Here is a 23,048-nt window from a genome sequence, read left to right as displayed (position 1 = left end):
AAATCCATATATGATTTTTCATGTTATGCGTGGACTTTTTTCATATGCGACGTGTTGTTGTAGTGGCAAATTTTTTCTTGCAATGGTTAGGTTTTTGACACAATACGATATTCCTCCACTTCCTTTGAAGTTCTTTAAATGATAGAATGTTATTCGAATGATTGATGTGATCCCTGTGATGAGTAATATATCAAATTCTTGTCAGCATAAGTTATAGGATGACTGCCTCTTTTAAGAGCATTAAGGGGTTGTTCGAGACCTATTTATTTAAATGCATTTTGTAATAGTGTTATGATGGAAAATGTATAGTTAAAAAAAAAAAAAGAAAAAAATTTGGGTTTGTATGTAATATTATTTTATTGAAGAATGTGTGGTTAAAATGTCGTCAAATCATTGTTCAAGACTACATTTTGATGGGAAAATGGGGCTCAAACAAGGGCTAAATGTGCCACAAGCTAGTGAGGTTAAATTGATGCATAGGATATGATGTTTCGATTAAAGAGATAAAGCATCGCGTGCCTCCTCATCCAATGGACACCATTTCATATGTGACACTATAAATACCCTTTCCTTGTATCATTTGAAGGTTAATGCAGTATTACACATTGAAGACTAGAGTTATTGCTTCTCTTTGCTTTGTTATTCTCTATTTCTTGAACTAGATGTTTAACCTTGAGTTTATGTGTTCTTGATTGTTCATTACCATACAATCCTATTTATATATGTTGTCGGAGCTTGAACATCTTTGTCTCGCATTATAAAGTTTCTCCCCTGCTTAAATTCGAAACGTCGTTGACTAGTAATCCGTCCAAACATGTTGAAATTAGCTTGTGTGGACACGAATGGGCTCGATAACACTAACGTTTGAATTATTCCTTTTTTACAAGATGATATGTTTGCCTAACAACATGGGAGTGTATTTCTCCCTGTTGAATCTAGCCTAATGAAAGTTAAAAATAACACGATTGAACTTTGATTCTTTGAGACAGCATGTTGTTTAAGTTTTATTTGTTCACCTCCGATCCATGTCAAATTAATGGAAGTATTCAATCTTTTTAGAATAATTTTTCTTTTATTTTTCCTTGTGGCTGTCTTTGTCTTGGAGTTTATTGTTAGAGCTAATCTCTATGCAACCATTTGTAGTTCACAGTCAGCTTCTTATAAATTAAATTTCAGCAGAAAAATGGAATACAGAATTATTGAATGTGATGCCGGAAAATTATTTGGAAAATTTTTTCTTGGTACTTTGACATATCTAGTCATGCCTTTTTGGCTAGTTTATTTGAATTGGATTATTGGAACTGCTACAGATGTAAAGCCGAAGCAGAGAAATAGGCAGGATGCAGAATAATGAACTTTCCAAAAATTGAAAGTAATTAGGCAACTTAGACCAATTCGTAGAAATCGGGACAGACCTGAGAGCCTTAGGCCCTTAGCCCTTGATTTAGTTGTTTAGTTCAGTCTTCAACCCCCTACCCTAAAAAAAACCACCAACCACTACTACCTGAAAATTCTAGCTTCGCCACTGAGCTTATATTTTAAGTTGGAAATGGAAAGCCTTTGCTCCATTTTGAAGATGTAAAAATACAGGCTTAGCAAATAAGAGAAATCCAGTGATGATTGCTTTTCTATGACTATGATTTTCTATTACAAGTGTAGTGGAATTGATTTTCAATTGATGGATTCATGGCTCAATTTAAACTTGCCAACATCAAACACAATCAAACGATCAAATCCATCCTACAACGATGTTTTACTTCAGTTGCTCAACTCAATGCGTCCAAAAAGAACATAATATGGTGGCTGCAATATATAACCAAGAAGAAAGGAAGACAAGTTTCGATTTCTAACTTAAAGAGAGAGAAAATCACAGAAGGATGACTTCCTCTTTTCTTATTGCCAACTTACACACACAGCTTCTTTCGACAATGAGGCCATATATAGATTTAGGGTATCCTTTAAGTGGGCAATAATAGTGGGCTCACGGACCGGCAAATGGTAAAGGGGCCGAAACATAAAAGAGAGCCAATCAAGAAATAATTGGGTCATAAGCAACATTAACTTAATTAAGTTGCTTCCAACGACTCTCGAGTTGTTTTTCGGGTTAAGCCAATTGATTGATGTGTTGATAATAATTTTATTCATTGGCCGAGACCTATGAAACTTAGTCCAAACAGTCTAACATCATCGTCCAAGATTTACTGGGTATCAAAACTCGACAAATCTCTACCTTGTGCCCAATAAATCTGCAAGCAATCATTACACACAGTTTGTACTTGCATAATCAAGATAATCAATAAAATTGGAATCACAAACCTTACCTCATGTTTCGGATCCAAAGCACGTATCATACCTACTCTATGCACTCACTAGAGCTAAGGTCACTATATATATATATATATATATATATATATATATATATATATATATAAGTAGAAACAGATAATCGCAATGAACAAATAATCATACGATGAAAATATAACATAAGATAACTCACAGATTTTATCAAAAATACATTTACATAGAATAACAGATTAAGACCAAGTTAATGAACAACGACCAATACATATGCAACAAATGCATAAATGACTCCACAAAAAAATCTCACCACACTTATTCTATTCCATTCCATGTTGCGTACACCTCGAAAACACATATCTTCTTTCATCGCCCACCATACTCACTAGATAGATCACTTAACTCATATCTAACTAATAAATCACAATAAATCCTAAGTCCTTAGGATAATCCTCTATTATCACATCACTTCTTCTAACCTAAATGGATTATGAGTCTCCACCTAATAGAAGTAAAAGAAGCATCTCTCTCACACACTTCATCTGATCATGATCTTTACAAGTAAAGGATTCTAACATTTGATCACCTCTCCACTCGTGGTTCAAATGTCATACTCTACATCTCCGGTACAAACCATCAATGTATCCTTCGGCATCCATACTCCACCTTACCAATAGATATACAACACACTCACTGTTAATGCATTCCAACACACTATGCATGCAAACAATTACACAAAATAATCAAATTGCTCTCAAGTTTAAGCAAATGTATATATCAAACACATTGGATTATAACATATAATCATGCAATAGAATTAATCAATTACATACATGAAGAAATTATTACATATGGATGCACATGCAGTAACTAGGTTTACTCACAATAAGCCTCACTAGGTGATCAATTAAGATGGTTTCGCATAATTTCAGCACTACAAAGATAAATAACTAGTTTTTTTTTTTAAAACTGTCTTACCTCTTTTATCAACGTCCATCTTTAAATTTGACATGTCCATAATTAATTTTTAATGTAGTTTTTCAAGCTACTTGTACAATTTACTTTACAATTTGGTTTACAATACATGAGTCAGCAAACATCACATTCATTTATGTAAAAAAATTGTTTTTAAAATCAAAGGTCAGGATTTTTTCAACACGTTTGTTATCAACCAAGTTGTGCATAATCATTTTGACAATTTTCCTCCAATCAACACTTGACGCCACTAGTACTTTTTATGTATTTGATTGTAAATAGGATCATGTTGTGTGTACATAAATTGCACACACAGAAGCCATACAGAGCATACATAGCAAGTGGGAGGGGGGATTTTTTGACATTTTTTATCACAACATGATTCCTATATATGTGAGATTTCTGATAGAATTTTGTGGAACAATTTTAAGTACAAACGAAAATTTACTTGTAAATACATGTATGGCAGTACAACTTATTCGCCCAAGACAGTACGGAATGACAATGTGTTGGGGATCCTAGGAGTTCAAACAACCAAACCAACAATCAACAAACAAGATTCAAGGCAAAAACAAGAAAAATAAACCGAAAGAATACTCCCCTTCTTTGGCCGAAAATCTGTCCAGCTTTTCTGCTTCGTTTCAGCAGCTCCTTCTTCGATTTATGGGTGTTTTTCCAGGCTCAGGAACAGCCCCATGTTATGCCAATTGCCTTCCAAAGAGAGAGGGGAAAAACCAATGAAGAACCACCACCCTTTTATGAAAAACGAGAGCTCCTACTGCTGGGTCTTCAAGAGACTGAGAGCTGCCCCCTTTTTATTTGAAAATGGTAGAGTGTACATAATGAAGGGGTAGGAAGAAAGACCATGCCTCTGAAAGAAAAAATATCTTAATCCTACAATTTTGTTCTCTGTGTGGATCACCGTTAGAGGCTGGACAATTGGACAACTGTGGGTGGCGAATCATGATCACTGGAACAAGGGAAAAGCAAAGAAGTTTACAGATCTAGAAATATGTACAATTTCTATTTAAATACAAAGAGATCCTTGATGGAAATTGAAATATGTTTTTAATTTCGCTGCGTAGGATTAAGAAAATTCCGAACAGCCACATCGGATAGGAGCCTCGCCTAGCTTCTTATGAGATGTCATTCCACGTGGGATACCATACAGGCTCCTTAGGGGAGGGGGGGGTCTCGGTATCAAGGCTTAACAATAGATCCCCAAATCCATATATGATTTTTCATGTTATGCGTGGACTTTTTTCATATGCGACGTGTTGTTGTAGTGGCAAATTTTTTCTTGCAATGGTTGGGTTTTTGACACAATACGATATTCCTCCACTTCCTTTGAAGTTCTTTAAATGATAGAATGTTATTCGAATGATTGATGTGATCCCAGTGATGAGTAATATATCAAATTCTTGTCAGCATAAGTTATAGGATGACTGCCTCTTTTAAGAGCATTAAGGGGTTGTTCGAGACTTGTGAATTTTAACAAGATCAACTTCACCTTGAGACAGTTTCTCACGTATAAAATGATACTTTACCTCAATATGTTTAGTTCTTTCATGGTAAACAGGATTTTTGATGACTGCCTCTTTTAAGAGCATTAAGGGGTTGTTCGAGACCTATTTATTTAAATGCATTTTGTAATAGTGTTATGATGGAAAATGTATAGTTAAAAAAAAAAAAAGAAAAAAATTTGGGTTTGTATGTAATATTATTTTATTGAAGAATGTGTGGTTAAAATGTCGTCAAATCATTGTTCAAGACTACATTTTGATGGGAAAATGGGGCTCAAACAAGGGCTAAATGTGCCACAAGCTAGTGAGGTTAAATTGATGCATAGGATATGATGTTTCGATTAAAGAGATAAAGCATCGCGTGCCTCCTCATCCAATGGACACCATTTCATATGTGACACTATAAATACCCTTTCCTTGTATCATTTGAAGGTTAATGCAATATTACACATTGAAGACTAGAGTTATTGCTTCTCTTTGCTTTGTTATTCTCTATTTCTTGAACTAGATGTTTAACCTTGAGTTTATGTGTTCTTGATTGTTCATTACCATACAATCCTATTTATATATGTTGTCGGAGCTTGAACATCTTTGTCTCGCATTATAAAGTTTCTCCCCTGCTTAAATTCGAAACGTCGTTGACTAGTAATCCGTCCAAACATGTTGAAATTAGCTTGTGTGGACACGAGTGGGCTCGATAACACTAACATTTAAATTATTCCTTTTTTACAAGATGATATGTTTGCCTAACAACATGGGAGTGTATTTCTCCCTGTTGAATCTAGCCTAATGAAAGTTAAAAATAACACGATTGAACTTTGATTCTTTGAGACAGCATGTTGTTTAAGTTTTATTTGTTCACCTCCGATCCATGTCAAATTAATGGAAGTATTCAATCTTTTTAGAATAATTTTTCTTTTATTTTTCCTTGTGGCTGTCTTTTTCTTGGAGTTTATTGTTAGAGCTAATCTCTATGCAACCATTTGTAGTTCACAGTCAGCTTTTTATAAATTAAATTTCAGCAGAAAAATGGAATACAGAATTATTGAATGTGATGCCGGAAAATTATTTGGAAAATTTTTTCTTGGTACTTTGACATATCTAGTCATGCCTTTTTGGCTAGTTTATTTGAATTGGATTATTGGAACTGCTACAGATGTAAAGCCGAAGCAGAGAAATAGGCAGGATGCAGAATAATGAACTTTCCAAAAATTGAAAGTAATTAGGCAACTTAGACCAATTCGTAGAAATCGGGACAGACCTGAGAGCCTTAGGCCCTTAGCCCTTGATTTAGTTGTTTAGTTCAGTCTTCAACCCCCTACCCTAAAAAAAACCACCAACCACTACTACCTGAAAATTCTAGCTTCGCCACTGAGCTTATATTTTAAGTTGGAAATGGAAAGCCTTTGCTCCATTTTGAAGATGTAAAAATACAGGCTTAGCAAATAAGAGAAATCCAGTGATGATTGCTTTTCTATGACTATGATTTTCTATTACAAGTGTAGTGGAATTGATTTTCAATTGATGGATTCATGGCTCAATTTAAACTTGCCAACATCAAACACAATCAAACGATCAAATCCATCCTACAACGATGTTTTACTTCAGTTGCTCAACTCAATGCGTCCAAAAAGAACATAATATGGTGGCTGCAATATATAACCAAGAAGAAAGGAAGACAAGTTTCGATTTCTAACTTAAAGAGAGAGAAAATCACAGAAGGATGACTTCCTCTTTTCTTATTGCCAACTTACACACACAGCTTCTTTCGACAATGAGGCCATATATAGATTTAGGGTATCCTTTAAGTGGGCAATAATAGTGGGCTCACGAACCGGCAAATGGTAAAGGGGCCGAAACATAAAAGAGAGCCAATCAAGAAATAATTGGGTCATAAGCAACATTAACTTAATTAAGTTGCTTCCAACGACTCTCGAGTTGTTTTTCGAGTTAAGCCAATTGATTGATGTGTTGATAATAATTTTATTCATTGGCCGAGACCTATGAAACTTAGTCCAAACAGTCTAACATCATCGTCCAAGATTTACTGGGTATCAAAACTCGACAAATCTCTACCTTGTGCCCAATAAACCTGCAAGCAATCATGATAGATGCAAAATTATATAACTGTAAGCAATTTCATTCATGTCTTCAATTTCAGTTGTTTTAGCTTTTAACTCATCAGAAAATGTAGCGGGATCATCAAGAGCTTTAGCAACTCTCTGTTGGACCAAAATGGCCCTCATTTTCTGTTTCCATATCGAGTAATCCCCCTTTCCATCGAATTGCGATAATTCGACCCTCAAACCCATTACAGATTCTATAAAAGAGTGGCATGTACTCGTGGACAAAACAGAAAAGATTTTCAAAAATTCTTTTCCAGATGATCAATATAAAAATATGAATGCCGAGTTTAAAAACAATTTTAGAAATGAAGCACAACAATCACATAATTCGTTCATGAAACACATGTATATAATGCAAGTAAATATGCTTCCACGTTACAAATTAATCACAAGAATTCAATCAACAGAATTCACAAATAAGCAACCAAGCAATAACCATGCATAAACCGGTAAGGATACCAAACCTAACCTAACGGAGAGTTTGGAATAATCTTACCAAACTACTGTTGACAAACAGTAAATATACCACCAAGTTTCTGAACCAAATTGCCGTAGACGTCAAGGTAGGGGCAAAATCGTCCAACTTTTTCTGTAAAATCTGAAACAAAAAACAAACGACATCAGTGCGTTCAGGACGTCAAAATGAGTAAACTGCCCGAAAAAAGCTCGCCGGAGGTCCGGCCGCCGGAGCCACGCGCCGCCGCCAGTCACGCGCCCCACCACAGGGTGCGCCTCCTCCTGCTGGTCATGGTTCCATGGTCCATTTCGCCGGAAAGTCAATCGGTTGGCCGGAAATCAAGTTTTTCAGATTCGGTTAGAATGTGGAAATGGTGATTTCTTGCTGGTTTTTGATCGATTTTTGGACTAATATCACTCCTCCTAGCTCTGATACCAGTTTGTTGGGGATCCTAGGAGTTCAAACAACCAAACCAACAATCAACAAACAAGATTCAAGGCAAAAACAAGAAAAATAAACCGGAAGAATACTCCCCTTCTTTGGCCGAAAATCTGTCCAGCTTTTCTGCTTCGTTTCAGCAGCTCCTTCTTCGATTTATGGGTGTTTTTCCAGGCTCAGGAACAGCCCCATGTTATGCCAATTGCTTTCCAAAGAGAGAGGGGAAAAACCAATGAAGAACCACCACCCTTTTATGAAAAACGAGAGCTCCTACTGCTGGGTCTTCAAGAGACTGAGAGCTACCCCCTTTTTATTTGAAAATGGTAGAGTGTACATAATGAAGGGGTAGGAAGAAAGACCATGCCTCTGCCAAAAGGAAGGGAAGACCTTATTGTGTCAACCTCACTCCCATCAACTCACAACATTAGGTGGTGGGGTTAGGTGAACCATATCTTCACACAATGTTTATACTTTATTCTTTGCCAACCAACAAAGGCAGGAACAGCGACTTGATTTTCTTTATAGCCTAGGAAAGTGCTGATAGTTCATATTCTAAAGTAGTTTCTATCTATCTTTCTCGGTAAGTCTTGGTCGTCCGCCCATTCCCCGACTCTACTCACCTTCCAGAGGGCAAATCCAGCGGCTGATTTCAAGCGACGATCGATGATCAGACGGTGACTATCGTTTTGTTGTGATCTAATTAACATGGTAATTGTGTTCTAGCCTGCCTCATATGATCTTTTGATGTAGATTGCTTTTTCAGACTGTCCTGAGTTGAATTAATGACTGATTATTTCATGTAAAAATGCATTTTGATCAATTATGTGCGGGTTTAGGACTAATAGAAGGACAAATACTGATTACTTGATCGATCTTTGTGACTTCAGATTTTGATACTTTTCTCTTTGCATCTTCTGGTTAATTGATTTAAAGAATTTACCTATAAGTGATTATACTTATCTGTTTAGCATACTTTTATTTTTATTTCTAATTTTTGTAGATCTTCCTGAAAAAACTATACTGATCAGCTCCCTCAAAAGCACTTCTAGAATATTATCCATGTTCAAAAATAATTTTTAAAATTTTAAAAGTAGCTTTTAATTTTTAAAAATCTTGTCAATGTGCTCTTACTATATTCACAAAGTCGGTAATTTTTTAACTTAAAAAAAATAATATCTTCGAAATAATGTTATCTAGCAAAAGTAGTGTTTCAGCACCAATCTAGGTGGTTGCACTATAGTGGTTTATTAACTATATGAATTATATGACTTTTCTTTTGAATAAATATATCATTTAATATCAAATAATTGTCATCTAGATTGATGGTCAGTACTAATGATGGTTAGCATCACACATTTAGCTATTTGATTTTTAAAAATTAATTACAGTGACATAAACTCCATCATAAACCACAATTTTTTGATCAAAATTTAGAAACGCAGTTCACATGAAAAGATTTGAAGATCAAGAAAATGGGAGTTTTGCAAAGTATCTTCAGATCCTGGCGCAGTGGTAGAGAAGATGAAGAAAGTTCAGGGGAGCTGAACCCTATCCTTGATCATTACCAGAAGCCCAGTAATGGAGGTTCTTTTCGTGCATTATTGTGTATTATTTTCAAGAATCTACTGCGGAGGATCTCAAACATCCGTTTATTTTCAAAGCCAAGAAAACCAGAACCTATACTTCCTGTTGTAAATCCAGTAGTATCAACCAGATATCATGGGTCTTCGGCAATCCAAGAGATTTCTTCTGCTAGTTCAGATTCATCTTCGGACTCGAGCCCAGGCGCCACGTATGTCCCCCCTTCAGATTTGGAGAGGCAGAGGAATTACTCGGACATAGAAAATGAATCCCCTCCTCCAGATTTAGTGTTGCAGAGAGACTACTCAAACTCAGAAAATGAAGTGTATGCTAATGCTGCATGGCTGCAAAATCCGCCAGTTTCATCTGCAATCCGGACAGAGTCCTTGGAGGTCGACGATTCAAACTATATCAAACAGCTGAATGTGATAATTGATGTACCTACCTTTAATTGCTCTCTTGCCCACAAAAACGCATTTGACGTAGTGGATTCAGCTGTTTTTATTGAAAACGAGAAAAATCAGCTTGAACCGAGTGACTCCAGAGAGGAAGTTGAGGAAGAGAAGGTGATAAATTGTTTGGTGGCAGAAGGGAAATGGATAAAGCACTATAATAGTTACCACAGGATACTGCTTGTGGGTGAAGGAGACTTCTCTTTCTCTGCTAGTTTGGCTGTGGCTTATGGTTCTGCCTCCAACATGATTGCAACTTCTCTTGATTCTGTTGGTAAGAAATTTTCATAAATTCTCTGCCTCCATTTATTAATTGTGGGATTCGTGTATAAGATAATTTGTTTATCTTTCTGAATATTTACGATACTAGATTAGTTAAACATATTTTTGATTGTCCCATTTGAAAAAAAATAATAAATAATAAAAAATTTGCTCGAGTATGATGAAAAAAGTGTCATGCACAAAGAGATGACTGATATATTGTTGAAAATCTTGGGCAAACTTCGTGTTTTTATGGCATTATTGTCATTCATAGAGTATGGAAATCCATCTTGGATGCACCAGGAGAAAACTTTTATGTAATATTTGACATATATTGTGGAAAATCTTGTGCAAACCTCGTGTTTTTACATTTATTTATATATATTTCAAGATTTGGGTTAAATGTTGGTGGGATTTGCAGATTTTCTGAAGGAAAATTATAAGCGTGCAATGTCCAACATTGGGAAGCTTAGAAGTAGGGAGTGCATTGTCATGCATGGGATTGACGCTACAAAAGTTGCAAGTCATCACTTTCTTGGAGGAATGACATTTGATAGAATAATTTTCAACTTTCCTTTCGCTGGATTTTTCAAGGACTTATCTCGTGAGGCTCAACTAAGGTCGGTTTGTATTATAATTCTTTCGGTTAATGGCTTTCATTTAAGACATATTTTCTGTTTATCTACAGAAAGCACAGAAGACTTGTGAGTTTGTTTCTTAAGAATGCTAAAGAAATGATTGGTGAAAATGGTGAAATTCACATTTCCCACAAAACCAATGGTTTTCATGAAGAATGGATGTTAGAATCAGTGGCTTCTTCCCACAGGCTTGGGCTCATTGAGGCTGTGGAATTCAATCGGTTTGATTATGAAGGTTACAACACCAAGTGTGGATTTGGGGGTGACAAAAATTTCCATTGTTACCCTAGCAAAACTTACAAATTTGGTCTTAAAAGGGCACAATTTCATCTGTTAAGTTAGTCACTTGATACGGTAATGGAAAAAATAAATACTATGATAATGGTATGTAAATATTATTTCTATTTCGTGAGTGTTTAAACAACGGGACAACGTTTGAATTTGGTGTGATCTGCTTCTAATGTCTTGAATGTTTACCTATTTTACAAAACCAATCATGCCACAATGCCATAATACATAACTCTTAATATAATGTCACATTGCATTTCATTATTGAACTGTTTTAAACACAGTTAGCTTTTCCACCAAATCATCAACTTCTAGTTCGAATTATGTCACTGCATCTATTACATTTCTTCTGACAATGTGGCAAAATCCTTACAAGACCAAACCAAGTTTGGTAGATCATCTCTTTTAACGGGTAGGTTCAAAACATTCCAAATATTTTTTCAATTGCAAATATTCCTAATATATTTCTGCATAATATAAAATTTTATGAAGTCTGCTTTATTTATTTATTTATTTATTTTTTTAATATTTTTTTTTTGGTTCTTTTTAATTATTATTATTATTTTTTTTCTTTTTTTGGAGGAAACACTTTGTCCCTTTTCATTTATAGAAAATGTCAAATAATTTTGTAGTCAATGGCTTGATATACCTGGAAGTACTATTCAACCCTCTTCCCTACTAAAATACACATGCTAGTTGTTTCCACTTTCTTCAACATTGACTTTGCAGTAAAAATTTACAATGCGAATTGTATGTGTATGAAGGCTCAATTGGTCTATCCACAGAAACAAACAAATGTATTAAACGAACATATGAATTATTACCCTTTTGCAAGAAGATATATTTGCCTATTGTCTTTCTACCCGTTGATTCCAGCACGAGGAAAGTTGAAAATAACGTGATTGAACTTTGATTCTTTGAGATCAGCATTTTGTTTGGTTACCTCCAGTTCATGTCAAATGGAAGAACCCAAACTTTCAAAATTGACCAATTTGATTTTGCAGTTGTAACATAGCCGAAACCTTAAAACTTAAGAAGTGTTAGCATTAGATTATTGTTTTAAATAAAATCATTAATACGGAAAAATGATTGCTATATTGTTATTATTATTTTTTTTTTATTTTTTTAAAAAGTGGGTCACGAACAAGCCTCGGACTGAACCTCTGAACTACAATTGTTTTAGGGAGCAAGCTTCGATATTTGGGCTTTGCCATTGTAAGTGTTATGTCCTAAGTCCAATCGATTTTGGACATAAACACCTTTTAATATATAGTTGATGCAATTTATGACAAATCTATTATTTAATTAATTAATATTTAATTGAATCAAATCATAGAGTCCGTAGATTCAAATCTTAGTAATTTGTTAATCACAAAGAGTTGTGATTGTAAGATACAAATTATATATAATTGAATCTTAAATCATCCGTGGTCGTAAGTAATGACGAGATACAAATATGGTTATTGCGGATAGACTATCACGTGTGGCATTTCTTGTAAAATAAGTAGTTGATCTCACAAGTTAAAATGTGGTGACACTTAAATGAACACATGGATGTTTTGTTATAGAACAAAATATTGGAGACCCGCTGAGAGATTCCACATGGATAACTATCTTAGTGTCAGCGGTTAATATCTAACGTTTGGTAGTAGGATTGGTCCTTTGACTTGAGGTCGTCATAGTGCCTTATATGATGACAGTCATGCTTTGACGGTGTTGGATGTTGCTCTGCCAAGGGCCGCTAATACGACATCGTTCGGGTACGTTAAGAATAATATGAATGTTGTGAATGACCAATAGAGAATTTGTCACTCTTAGATAGTAAGAGATTATGATATGCATTTCATTCAATTAAGTTGATAACGAAATTCTTGACCAAGGTGTATTCTTAAGTCAAAATAGAATTTTCGATTTATATTGACTTAATAGTGGAATGAAAGATATGATCGATAATCGAGATTGACACACTTTCATATCTTGTAATTGATTGAATCATATTGACAAAGGGATTATAGTTTCACGGAAAACGAACGAGTTTGGTTTTGTCATACCACGTGACATTTTCCTTCACATGTATTGCCTTGATACATTGCTAGATGTCAATTTGGAACGACGAGTGTGAATCGGTGATAAATTAAAAGGGTGTTTTAATTTATCAATTTTGATTAAATCAAAATAATATTTTATATCGTTAGGTATCGTGATCGGGAACCTGATGGGTTGCACACAAAAGGAGAACTGAAAGATTGTGATTTGTCAATTAATTAATTTAACAAGCATTGGATAAATTAATTAATTGGGTTGCTTATTTATAGGTCTAAATTAATTAATTGGATTAATTAATTCACGAACCGAATTTAATTAAATGGGTTAATTAAATATTGGATCGGGTCAGACCAAGCCCTTCGGGCTTATATAAATATGACCAGGGTTTTCAAAATCTGTAAAGGATTCATTCTTGCTAGCACAAGAAGAAAAAAACTCTAATCCTACAATCTTGTTCTCTGTGTGGATCGCTGTTGGAGGCTGGACAATTGGACAATTGTAGGTGGCGAATCAAGATCGCTGGAACAAGGGAAAAGCAAATGAGTTTGCAGATCTAGAAATATGTACAATTTCTATTTAAACACAAAGAGATCCTTGATGGGAATTGAAAATTGTTTTTAATTCCCCTGCGCATGATTAAGTAAATACCAAACAGCCACATCGGATAGGAGCCTCGCCTAGCTTCTTATGAGATGTCATTCCACGTGGAATGCCACACAGGCTACTTGGGGGGGGGGGGGTCTCGGCATCAAGGCTTAACAATAGATCCCCAAATCCATATATGATTTTTCATGTTATGTGTGGACTTGTTTCATATGCGACGTGTTGTTGTAGTTCTTGCAATGGTTAGGTTTTTGACTCAATAAGATAGTCCTCCACTTCATTTGAAATTCTCCAAACGATAGAATCCTATTCGAATGATTGATGTGATCCCTGTAATAAGTAATATATCAAACTCTTGTCAGCATAAGTTATAGGGTGGCTACCTCTTTTAAGAGCATCAAGGGGTTGTTCGAGCCCTATTTATTAAAATGCATTTTGTAATAGTGTTATGATGGAAAATGTGTAGTTAAAAAATAACAAAAAAATTTGGGTTTGTATGTAAAATTATTTTATTGAAAAATGTGTGGTTGAAATATGGTCAAATCATTGTTCAAGACTACATTTTGATGGAAAAATGGGGCTCAAACAAGGGCTAAATGTGCCACAAGCTAGCGAGGTTAAATTGATGCATAGGATATGATGTTTCGATTAAAGAGATAAAGCATCGCGTGCCTCCTTATTCAATGGACATCATTTCATATGTGACACTATTAATACTCTTTCCTTGTATCATTTGAAGGGTAATGCAATATTATACATTGAAGACTAGAGTTATTGCTTCTCTTTGCTTTGTTATTCTCTATTTCTCGAGCTAGATGTTTAACCTTGAGTTTATGCGTTCTTGATTGTTCATTACCATACAATCCTATTTATATATGTTCTCGGAGCTTGAACATCTTTGTCTCGCATTATAAAGTTTCTCCCCTGCTTAAATTCGAAACACCGTTGACTAGTAATCCGTCCAAGCATGTTGAAATAGTTTGTGTGGACACGAGTGGGCTCCATAACACTAACATTTAAATTATTCCTTTTTAGAATAAGATATGTTTGCCTAACCACATGGGAGTGTATTTCTCCCTGTTGAATCTAGCCTGAGGAAAGTTAAAAATAACACGATTGAACTTTGATTCTTTGAGACAGCATGTTGTTTAAGTTTTATTTGTTCACCTCTAGTCCATGTCAAATTAATGGAAGTATCCAATCTTTCCAGAATAATTTTTCTATTATTTTTCCTTGTGGCCGTCTTTGTTTTGGAGTTTATTGTTAGAACTAATTTCTATGCAACGATTTGTAGTTCACAGTTAGCTTCTTATAAATTAAACTTCAGCTGAAAAATGGAATACAGAATTGTTGAATGTGATGCAAGAAAATTATTTGGAAAAATTTTTCTTGGTACTTTGACATATCTAGTCATGCCTTTTTGGCCAGTTTATTTGAATTGAATCATTGGAACCGCTACAGAAGCAGAGAAGTAGACAGGATGCAGAATAATGAACTTTCCAAAAATTGAAAGTAATTAGGCAACTTAGACCAATTCGTAGACACCGGGACAGACCTGAGAGCCTTAGGCCCTTAGCCCTCGATTTAGTTGTTTAGTTCAGTCTTCAACTCCCTTCCCTAAAAAAACCACCAACCAACACTACCTAAAAATTCTAACTTCGCCACTGAGCTTATATTTTAAGTTGGAAATGGAAAGCCTTTGCTCCATTTTGAAGATGTTAAAATACAGGCTTAGCAAATAAGAGAAATCCAGTGACGGTTGCTTTTCTATGACTATGATTTTCTATTACAAGTGTAGCGGAATTGATTTTCAATTGATGGATTCCTGGCTCAGTTTAAACTTACCAACATCAACCACAATCAAACAATCGAATCCAACCCACAACGATGTGTTTTACTTCAGTTGCTCAACTCAATGTGTCCAAAAAGAACATAATAGGATGGCTGCAATACGTAACCAAGAAGAGAGGAAGACAAGTTTCGATTCCTAACTCAAAGAGAGAAAAAATCACAGAAGGATGACTTCCTCTTTTCTTATTGCCCACATACACACAACTTCTTTCAACAATGAGGCCATATATAGATTCGGGGTATCATATAAGTGGGCAATAATAGTGGGCTCATGGACCAGCAAATGGTAAAGGGGCCGAAACATAAAGAGAGCCATCCAAGAAATAATTGGGTCATAAGCAACATTATCTTAATTAAGTTGCTTCCAACGACTCTCCAGTTGTTTTTCGGGTTAAGCCAATTGATTGATGTGTTGATAATAATTTTATTCATTGGCCGAGGCCTATGAAACTTACTCCAAACAGTCTAACATCATCGTCCAAGATTTACTGGGTATCAAAACTCGACAAATCTCTACCTTGATGTCCAATAAACCTGCAAGCAATCATGACACACAATTTGTACTTCCATAATCAAGATAATCAATAAAATTGAAATCACAAACCTTACCTCATGTTTCGAATCCAAAACACATGTCATACCTACTCTATGCACTCACTAGAGCTAAGGTCACTATATATATATATATATATATATATAACATAAGGTAACCCCACATATTTGTTCAAAAATACATTTATATAGAATGACAGATAACACCAAGTTAATGAACAACGGTCAATACATATGCAACAAATGCATAAATGACCCCACAAAAAAATCTCACCACACTTATTCTATCATATTTCGTGTTGCTTACACCTCGAGAACACATATCTTCTTTCATCGCCCACCATACTCACTAGATAGATCACTTAACTCATATCTAACTAATAAATCACGATAGATCCCAAGTCCTTAGGATAATCCTCCATCATCACATAACTTCTCCCAACCTAAATGGATTATGACTCTCCACCTAATAGAAGTAAAAGAAGCATCTCTCTCACACACTTCATCTGATCATGATCTTTACAAATAAAGGATTCTAACATTTGATCACCTCTCCACTCGTGATCCAAATGTCATACTCTACATCTCCGGTACAAACCACCAATGTATCCCTCGGCATCCATACTCCACTTTACCAACATATACACAACACACTCACTGTTAATGCATTCCAACACACTATGCATGCAAACAATTACACAAAATAATCAAATTGCTCTCAAGTTTATGCAAATGTATATATCAAACACATTGAAATATAACATATAATCATGCAACAGAATTAAGCAATCACATACATGAAGAAATTATTACACACAGATGCACATGCAGTAACTAGGTTTACTCACAATAAATCTCACTAGGTGATCAATCGACCCTATATCCATATCTGCCCCACCTCTCATCTTAGCCTTCCATTTATCTTTCTTCTTGGAATAGTTCCTAATAAAAAGCCTTACTACAACTATAACATTGTCTACCATGTCATTTGCCATTCTTTTTATCACCATCATCACTCAAGTCACTACTGTATTGAGCTTTATCCAAATTCATTCGTTTAAACTTCATTCTACTCTTCATCATTTGTGACTCACTACTATCTTTTTTTCAGCCTTAATCCCACCTCCTTACTCTTAAGGAAATCTATGACAATCTCGGATGTTAAGATGTCTCTACTACACTTAATTGAATTAAGTAAAATAATGGCATTATACGCTGCAGACACCTTTTCGTCACAACTAACAATGTTTTGAACAAGCTTATTAAAAATATCCAAATTGTCATCAGGATCTATTTTAAAATTGAAAAATCTTTCAAGCAAGTACAACCTATTAGGAATAGACTTAACTAAAAATAAGTTCCCTAACTTTTGACAAAGTTCTTTCGTAAAATCAAGTTTTTCAACTTTTCTCAAAATAGTGTCAGATGGGTCTAAAATGATTGAAATGCAAGCAAGTTCATCATGTTTTTCTTCTCGTGCTTCCGTAAAATTTGCAAGAAATTTACTATCTATGGCTTTTAAAAAAATTTTTTGAATCAAAATTCCCTTTATCTTTTGTTACCAAATTGAAAAATCTCATTTCCCATTAAAAATTCCAATTTTAAAATGTGAAGATATTTTGAAAAAACAGAACTACCAAAGCGCATATATAGGTTACACAAAGTAATCTTAAGGCCGTGATATAATCCGTTCTAAATTTTTAAGGTTTCGTAAGATTCGCGATCTTAGATCAATGAAATGTTTAAAGGGGTTAAAATCCAAGTGTTCTTAAAGAATAATCAATGCAATACGAAGGTATGTTAATAAAAAAAAAATTAAATTATTGTGTAATGCAGTATCACATAGTGATTAGACGACAATTAGAGCACAAAATCAATTACCAACTTGCAGTGAAATTCAATACTTCAAATATGACAAATAATTTGTAAATTTCTAACACAAACAATGTTAACCTACATAGTAACCACAATCCTAATATCACCCCAAAATGATGCGCTAATGCTGAAATTTAAATTGAAACAAGCCATATGTCATAGCGGACTAATTTGAGTTCGTAAATATCGAAGATACGAATTTACCATATTTTAGGGCCACCATTTTTCGTCCTAAAGCTTTAGTAATAACAACAACCAATCGAGCAAAAAGTGATTCCCGAAAATGTAGGGGTAAAATTGTCCAAGATTCACAACAGCACTCAAAACTGAAACTAAACACTACCACAGGGTCATCTTATCGATTGAAAAACTGTCTGAAGAAATCGTTGTCGAAAGAGGCCTCACGCAACCACACGCGTGGCCTTTGGAGTTTCACACGCCGGTTGTCTCAGGTCACGCTCCAACCATCCCAACGCTGGTCCTTTGTATCCTTCTTGCCCATAAGGAGCTTCATCTAACAGACCTATCTGTCAGATTTGTGCAATCCAAATCATACTACACTAGACTGCTATGAATGATTCAGTTACGCATTTCAAGGCGACTTCCTTATGCTGAACTCGCAGCCTTGGTTACAAAGTCTAATGTAGCTTTTGATCATCAATTATGGGATGCTTATAGTTAGACTAATTCACATGTAACCAGTAATGTAGCAAATTTTACTAATCAGCAATAATTTTGAAGAGCAGATACAATCATAGTGGGCAATTGTACAAATTTATCAATTCAATACATTGGACACACTTTCCTCTTAGTTGATAACCATAACTTTTGCATGAAAAATATTTTACATTGTCCTGATGTTTATGCTAATCTACTCTCTATAAACAAATTTTGTATAAATAATAATTGTTATTCTCTAAGGGCGAGCTGAGAATGGTCTATATTCTCTAGTTGGCAACAAGAGCTCCTCTAATAAATTGCATTATTTTGCTGCTAAATTAGGATCAAAGACAACCAAGGAAGGCTGGCATGATCGTTTAGGCCGTCGTTCAACGATGTTGTGCATAGTTTATTTCAATTATGATATCTTCCTAGCAAGTCCTTCAATAAAACTACCTTCTGTGAGTCTTGTCCTCTAGGAAAGGCCAAGTAGGTTCTCTATGACAGCTCCACATGTCAGACTCAAGATCCATTGGCTCTTATACACTAATGTTTGGGTGTCTCCTATAACTTCAGTTGGTGGATTTCGTTTTTATGTTATTTTCATAGACGATTTTTCAAGTTTTACATGGTTGTATCCCATGCCTCATAAATCTGATGTATTTGAAATTTTTAAGAAATGCAAGATTATACAATTCTAGTAAGATAATGGATGAGAATTTCTCTCGAATGAATTTAAATAGTTTTTAAATACTAATGGACTATGTCATGCCTAACTTGTTTGTGCTCCTCTCCAAAAAATGGCATTACAAAGAGACAGTATCGACATATAAGAGAAATGGGCCTACCTCTTTTTGCAAAATCACATCTACTAATAAGTTATTGGGCTAACTCAGAGTCCTTCCTAAGATTTTAGGTGTCCTGTGCGAGATGTTAAAATGGTGCCCCTTTCAAGTAACTAAAACATATAAAAAAAATATTTCAATAATATTATTTCATTGCAAAAATATGAAATTTAAATATTTGTTTTTTTTTTTCATAAACAAGAAAAACATAAATAAAGTTCAAAAGTATCTCTCGAATTTCATCAAAATTCATATGTCAATATATATATATATATATATATATATATATAAAGCTTGAATTATAACAAATTATGTAAAAACATTTCTTCTTACATTTTTAGAAGCAAACTCACTAGTTAAACTTTCGTAATCAATATTTTCTAGAAAATCTTGCTCAATAGATATCAAAGCTAATACATTCAATCATTCTTGTAACATGGTTGATCGCAAATAAGATTTTAATAACTTCAATTTTAAAAAACTTCTTCCAGCAAATGCAATAGTAACAAGAGTTGTCAATAATATTCTATAAGCAATACATGTATTCGAAAAGCAATCCAATCTTTTCAAATAAGTTAATATATCAACAGCCGTATTTATTCCTTTTGGTAAAAGATTTCGTAAAACTTTTAACTTTTGAAATAAATTTTCGCCATCAAGATCGCAAAAATCTACATGTCTTAAAAGAATATCAAGATAATCACAACATGCTTTCAAATTAGCATAATCCAAAGCGAAGTCAGATTTTAACAAGTTCTTGCAAAGCGAATTCAAATAAGTGAAATCATTGAACGAGATTGACAAAAGGATAATAAAGAAAAGATAACAGGTAATTCATATTTTCAGCGAGGGTTTAATGAAAAATACGAATCGTCAATCGTCGTTTAAGGAAAATAGCGAATTTTTTGAAGTCAGATCAAAGATGAACGGAGAAAAAGACTATTTCTCCAAAAAGACGATTGTTTTCTCTTTTCTCTGCCTCAATTATCTTTGAGGTAATTGGAAAAGACGGTTGGTTTCTTTAGTTCTTTTCTCCAAAAAGGCTATTGTTCAATTTTTTCTTTCTTTTCGACCTAATCTCTTTTGGACTTTTCCCTTTTCCTTCACATTATTTAAGGTAGGAATACTATTTAAGAATATTATATTCGAGGAACGTATAATAAGTTAGTTACATTATTCTTAATTTTAATATCTTATTCATAATAATTAAAAATTTATATTTTAAAATTTATATATTTTAAATATTTAATTATAAATGAATATACAACTATAACAATTTTTTTTTTGGTGCCCCTACAATTTTGAGGCATTGAGCAGTTTTTTAACTCGTACACACTCAAGGCCGTCTCTGGACTGGCTAATTCTTAACATCAGTTTATTTAATAAACAGACTCCCAACCAAGGTTCTTAACAATTTATCTTCTTTCTTTGCACTTAATAAATCTTTCCATAGGTATGGTGACCATTGCAATTCCGAACACCGCTACTCTCGCTTTCTCACACCCTATGAAAAACATAAGCTTTGTTTCAAAAGTAAAAAATGTGTCTTTGTAGGATATTCAGATGATAAAAAGGATATAGATTGTAATGCCCCGAAAATTTTAGAATAAAAATGTATTTGTTTTATATGTTATATTTTTATATTTTGAAAAACTGAGAACTATTATGAAATAAGTTTTAAATTCATATTTTAATTGAGTCCAATAATTAAATTGTGATAGAGCAATATAAGTATATCGATATTGTACTCATTGGATAGCTCGAAATTAATTATATATATTAGGCTTTAGAAAAAGTCGGTTTTGAAAAGTCAATTTCAAAATATTTCAATTAAGAGAAGTTGTTATTAATGAGTTTTTTAATTAAGTTAAATTTTGAATTCAAAGGGAGATAGAGATGGCTGGCAGCCACGTAAATTGAGGGTAGAGAAAGTGATTTTCTCTTATTTGAAGAATGTTTGAATGATTTTAATATAATATATTATATCATGGATATTTCCATGTCATAGTACATACATACCATCAATTTTTGTTGGCAGCCGTAATGTGGGGGTTCGATTTCTGAGATATGAAATTGGATTCCTTGTAGGCGCAGTGAATAGGCAGCTCTTGTTCCCTGATCTATTGGGACACATCTCGCGATTTACCTCCTTCACAAAACTCTAGAAACGGGGTGGTGGGGCCCTCAAGGTTTGGGTTCAACCTTTTTTTTTTTTTTTTTTTTTTTTAAATACCATCAATTCCTTTTAATTTGCTGAGTTGACGTTTTGAGATTTTAGTTGAGAGACACGTGTAAAAGAATAGAAAAGATGGGTTCTTTTACATGGTTTATTTATTTGCTTGATTTTGGGGATAACATGCCATGCATTTGTTGAATATGAAAGGAAGAGAGATTTGTTTGCATGATTACCGGGACTGGGATTCTTTTTGGAGATGGAAACACGGTTGGTAGATATTTAAGTCTTCAATATTCCCTTTTTCCCTTATAAATAACGTACAAATATTCTTATTATTTATCCTAAAAAATTTATATACACATACGTTGGTAGCAGCTATGCATAAAAATAAAAAATAAAGTTTGGAACGTGATTTTGATTCTACCTTTCAAAAAAAAAAAAAAAAAACTGCTATATATCACTAGATAGAATTACGAGGTACAAATGGTTTGTCCCGTTTAAATTATTTCTTCATGTTGATAAATGTTATACTCATGAAAGTTATGATATGATATGGCCATCTAGTACCAAAGATATGATATGATATGACCTCTTACTGAAATCTAAAGATATGATAAGACGATATGACTATTTTGATGCATATTTAAAATTTTATTCGGGATCGCACCGTTATTTGTTTCCTACTAAGTATTCCCATATACTCATCATTTCCCCTAGGGGTGGGCGCGGGTCGGTTCGGTTCGGTTCTAAAGAGAATCGAACCGAACCAAAATTTTCGGGTATTTAATAAATGGAACCGTCGGGTCCAAATATAATTATGAAACCGTTCGGGTTCGGTTCCGTTCGGTTCGGTTCGGATCGGTTCGGTTTCATTCGGTTCTATACTATAATTAAATTTTTTCACATTTATAATGGCATTATATAAATATAACTAATGACACGTTCAATGGTTTTGAAATGTCAGAGATTAGTAGACTACCTTATTCAAATGATCGTTACGGTCAAAATTTCGGTTGGCGGAGGTCACAGTTTCGATCGGAAGTCACAGTGTCGGTCGACGATTGTATAGGTTTTGGAATGTCAGCGAGGCTGCGAGAGTCGAGACAACGTTATGCACTTTAGTATAGGTGTTTAGGGTTATTTAGTGGGTTGGATCTTGTTGGGCTAAAAAATGAGACAATAAAATGGGTAATTTGGCCAAAAATAAAAAAAATAGAAATGAAACAAATTATTGGGCCAAAAATTTGAATTTAGAAATTGTTAATTTGTTTAGAAAAAATTAAAATAAAAATAATTTGATTTATTCAATATAAAAAAAATTAGAAAGATTCGGTTCTTATTCGGTTCTTCGGTTCTAGGTCTAGAACCGAGAACCGAACCGTACCCGTCGGTTCTCAATTCAG

The 23,048-nt window shown here is 34.2% G+C and overlaps 1 protein-coding gene across 3 annotated transcripts; it reads left to right on the top strand.

Annotated features, from left to right (window-relative positions):
* The first annotated feature begins 8,292 nt into the window (after positions 1-8,292).
* LOC111395807 lies at positions 8,293-11,229 on the top strand. 3 transcript variants are annotated; one of them, XM_023021963.1, is made up of 4 exons: positions 8,293-8,525; positions 9,252-10,124; positions 10,533-10,731; positions 10,800-11,229. In XM_023021963.1, exons 2-4 carry the CDS (start codon positions 9,290-9,292, stop codon positions 11,089-11,091), a joined length of 1,326 nt encoding a protein of 441 aa, XP_022877731.1. In that variant the 5' UTR covers positions 8,293-8,525; positions 9,252-9,289; the 3' UTR covers positions 11,092-11,229. The 3 variants fall into 3 exon arrangements, with proteins under 3 accessions (XP_022877731.1, XP_022877733.1, XP_022877732.1); XM_023021965.1 differs by having other exon boundaries at positions 10,533-10,715; positions 10,800-10,944; XM_023021964.1 differs by having other exon boundaries at positions 8,334-8,525; positions 9,260-10,124.
* The last annotated feature ends 11,819 nt before the right edge of the window (positions 11,230-23,048 follow it).

Source organism: Olea europaea, chromosome 6, assembly GCF_002742605.1.
Source record: "Olea europaea var. sylvestris chromosome 6, O_europaea_v1, whole genome shotgun sequence".
Lineage (NCBI taxonomy): Eukaryota > Viridiplantae > Streptophyta > Magnoliopsida > Lamiales > Oleaceae > Olea > Olea europaea.
This window is presented reverse-complemented; position numbering and strand designations above follow the sequence as displayed.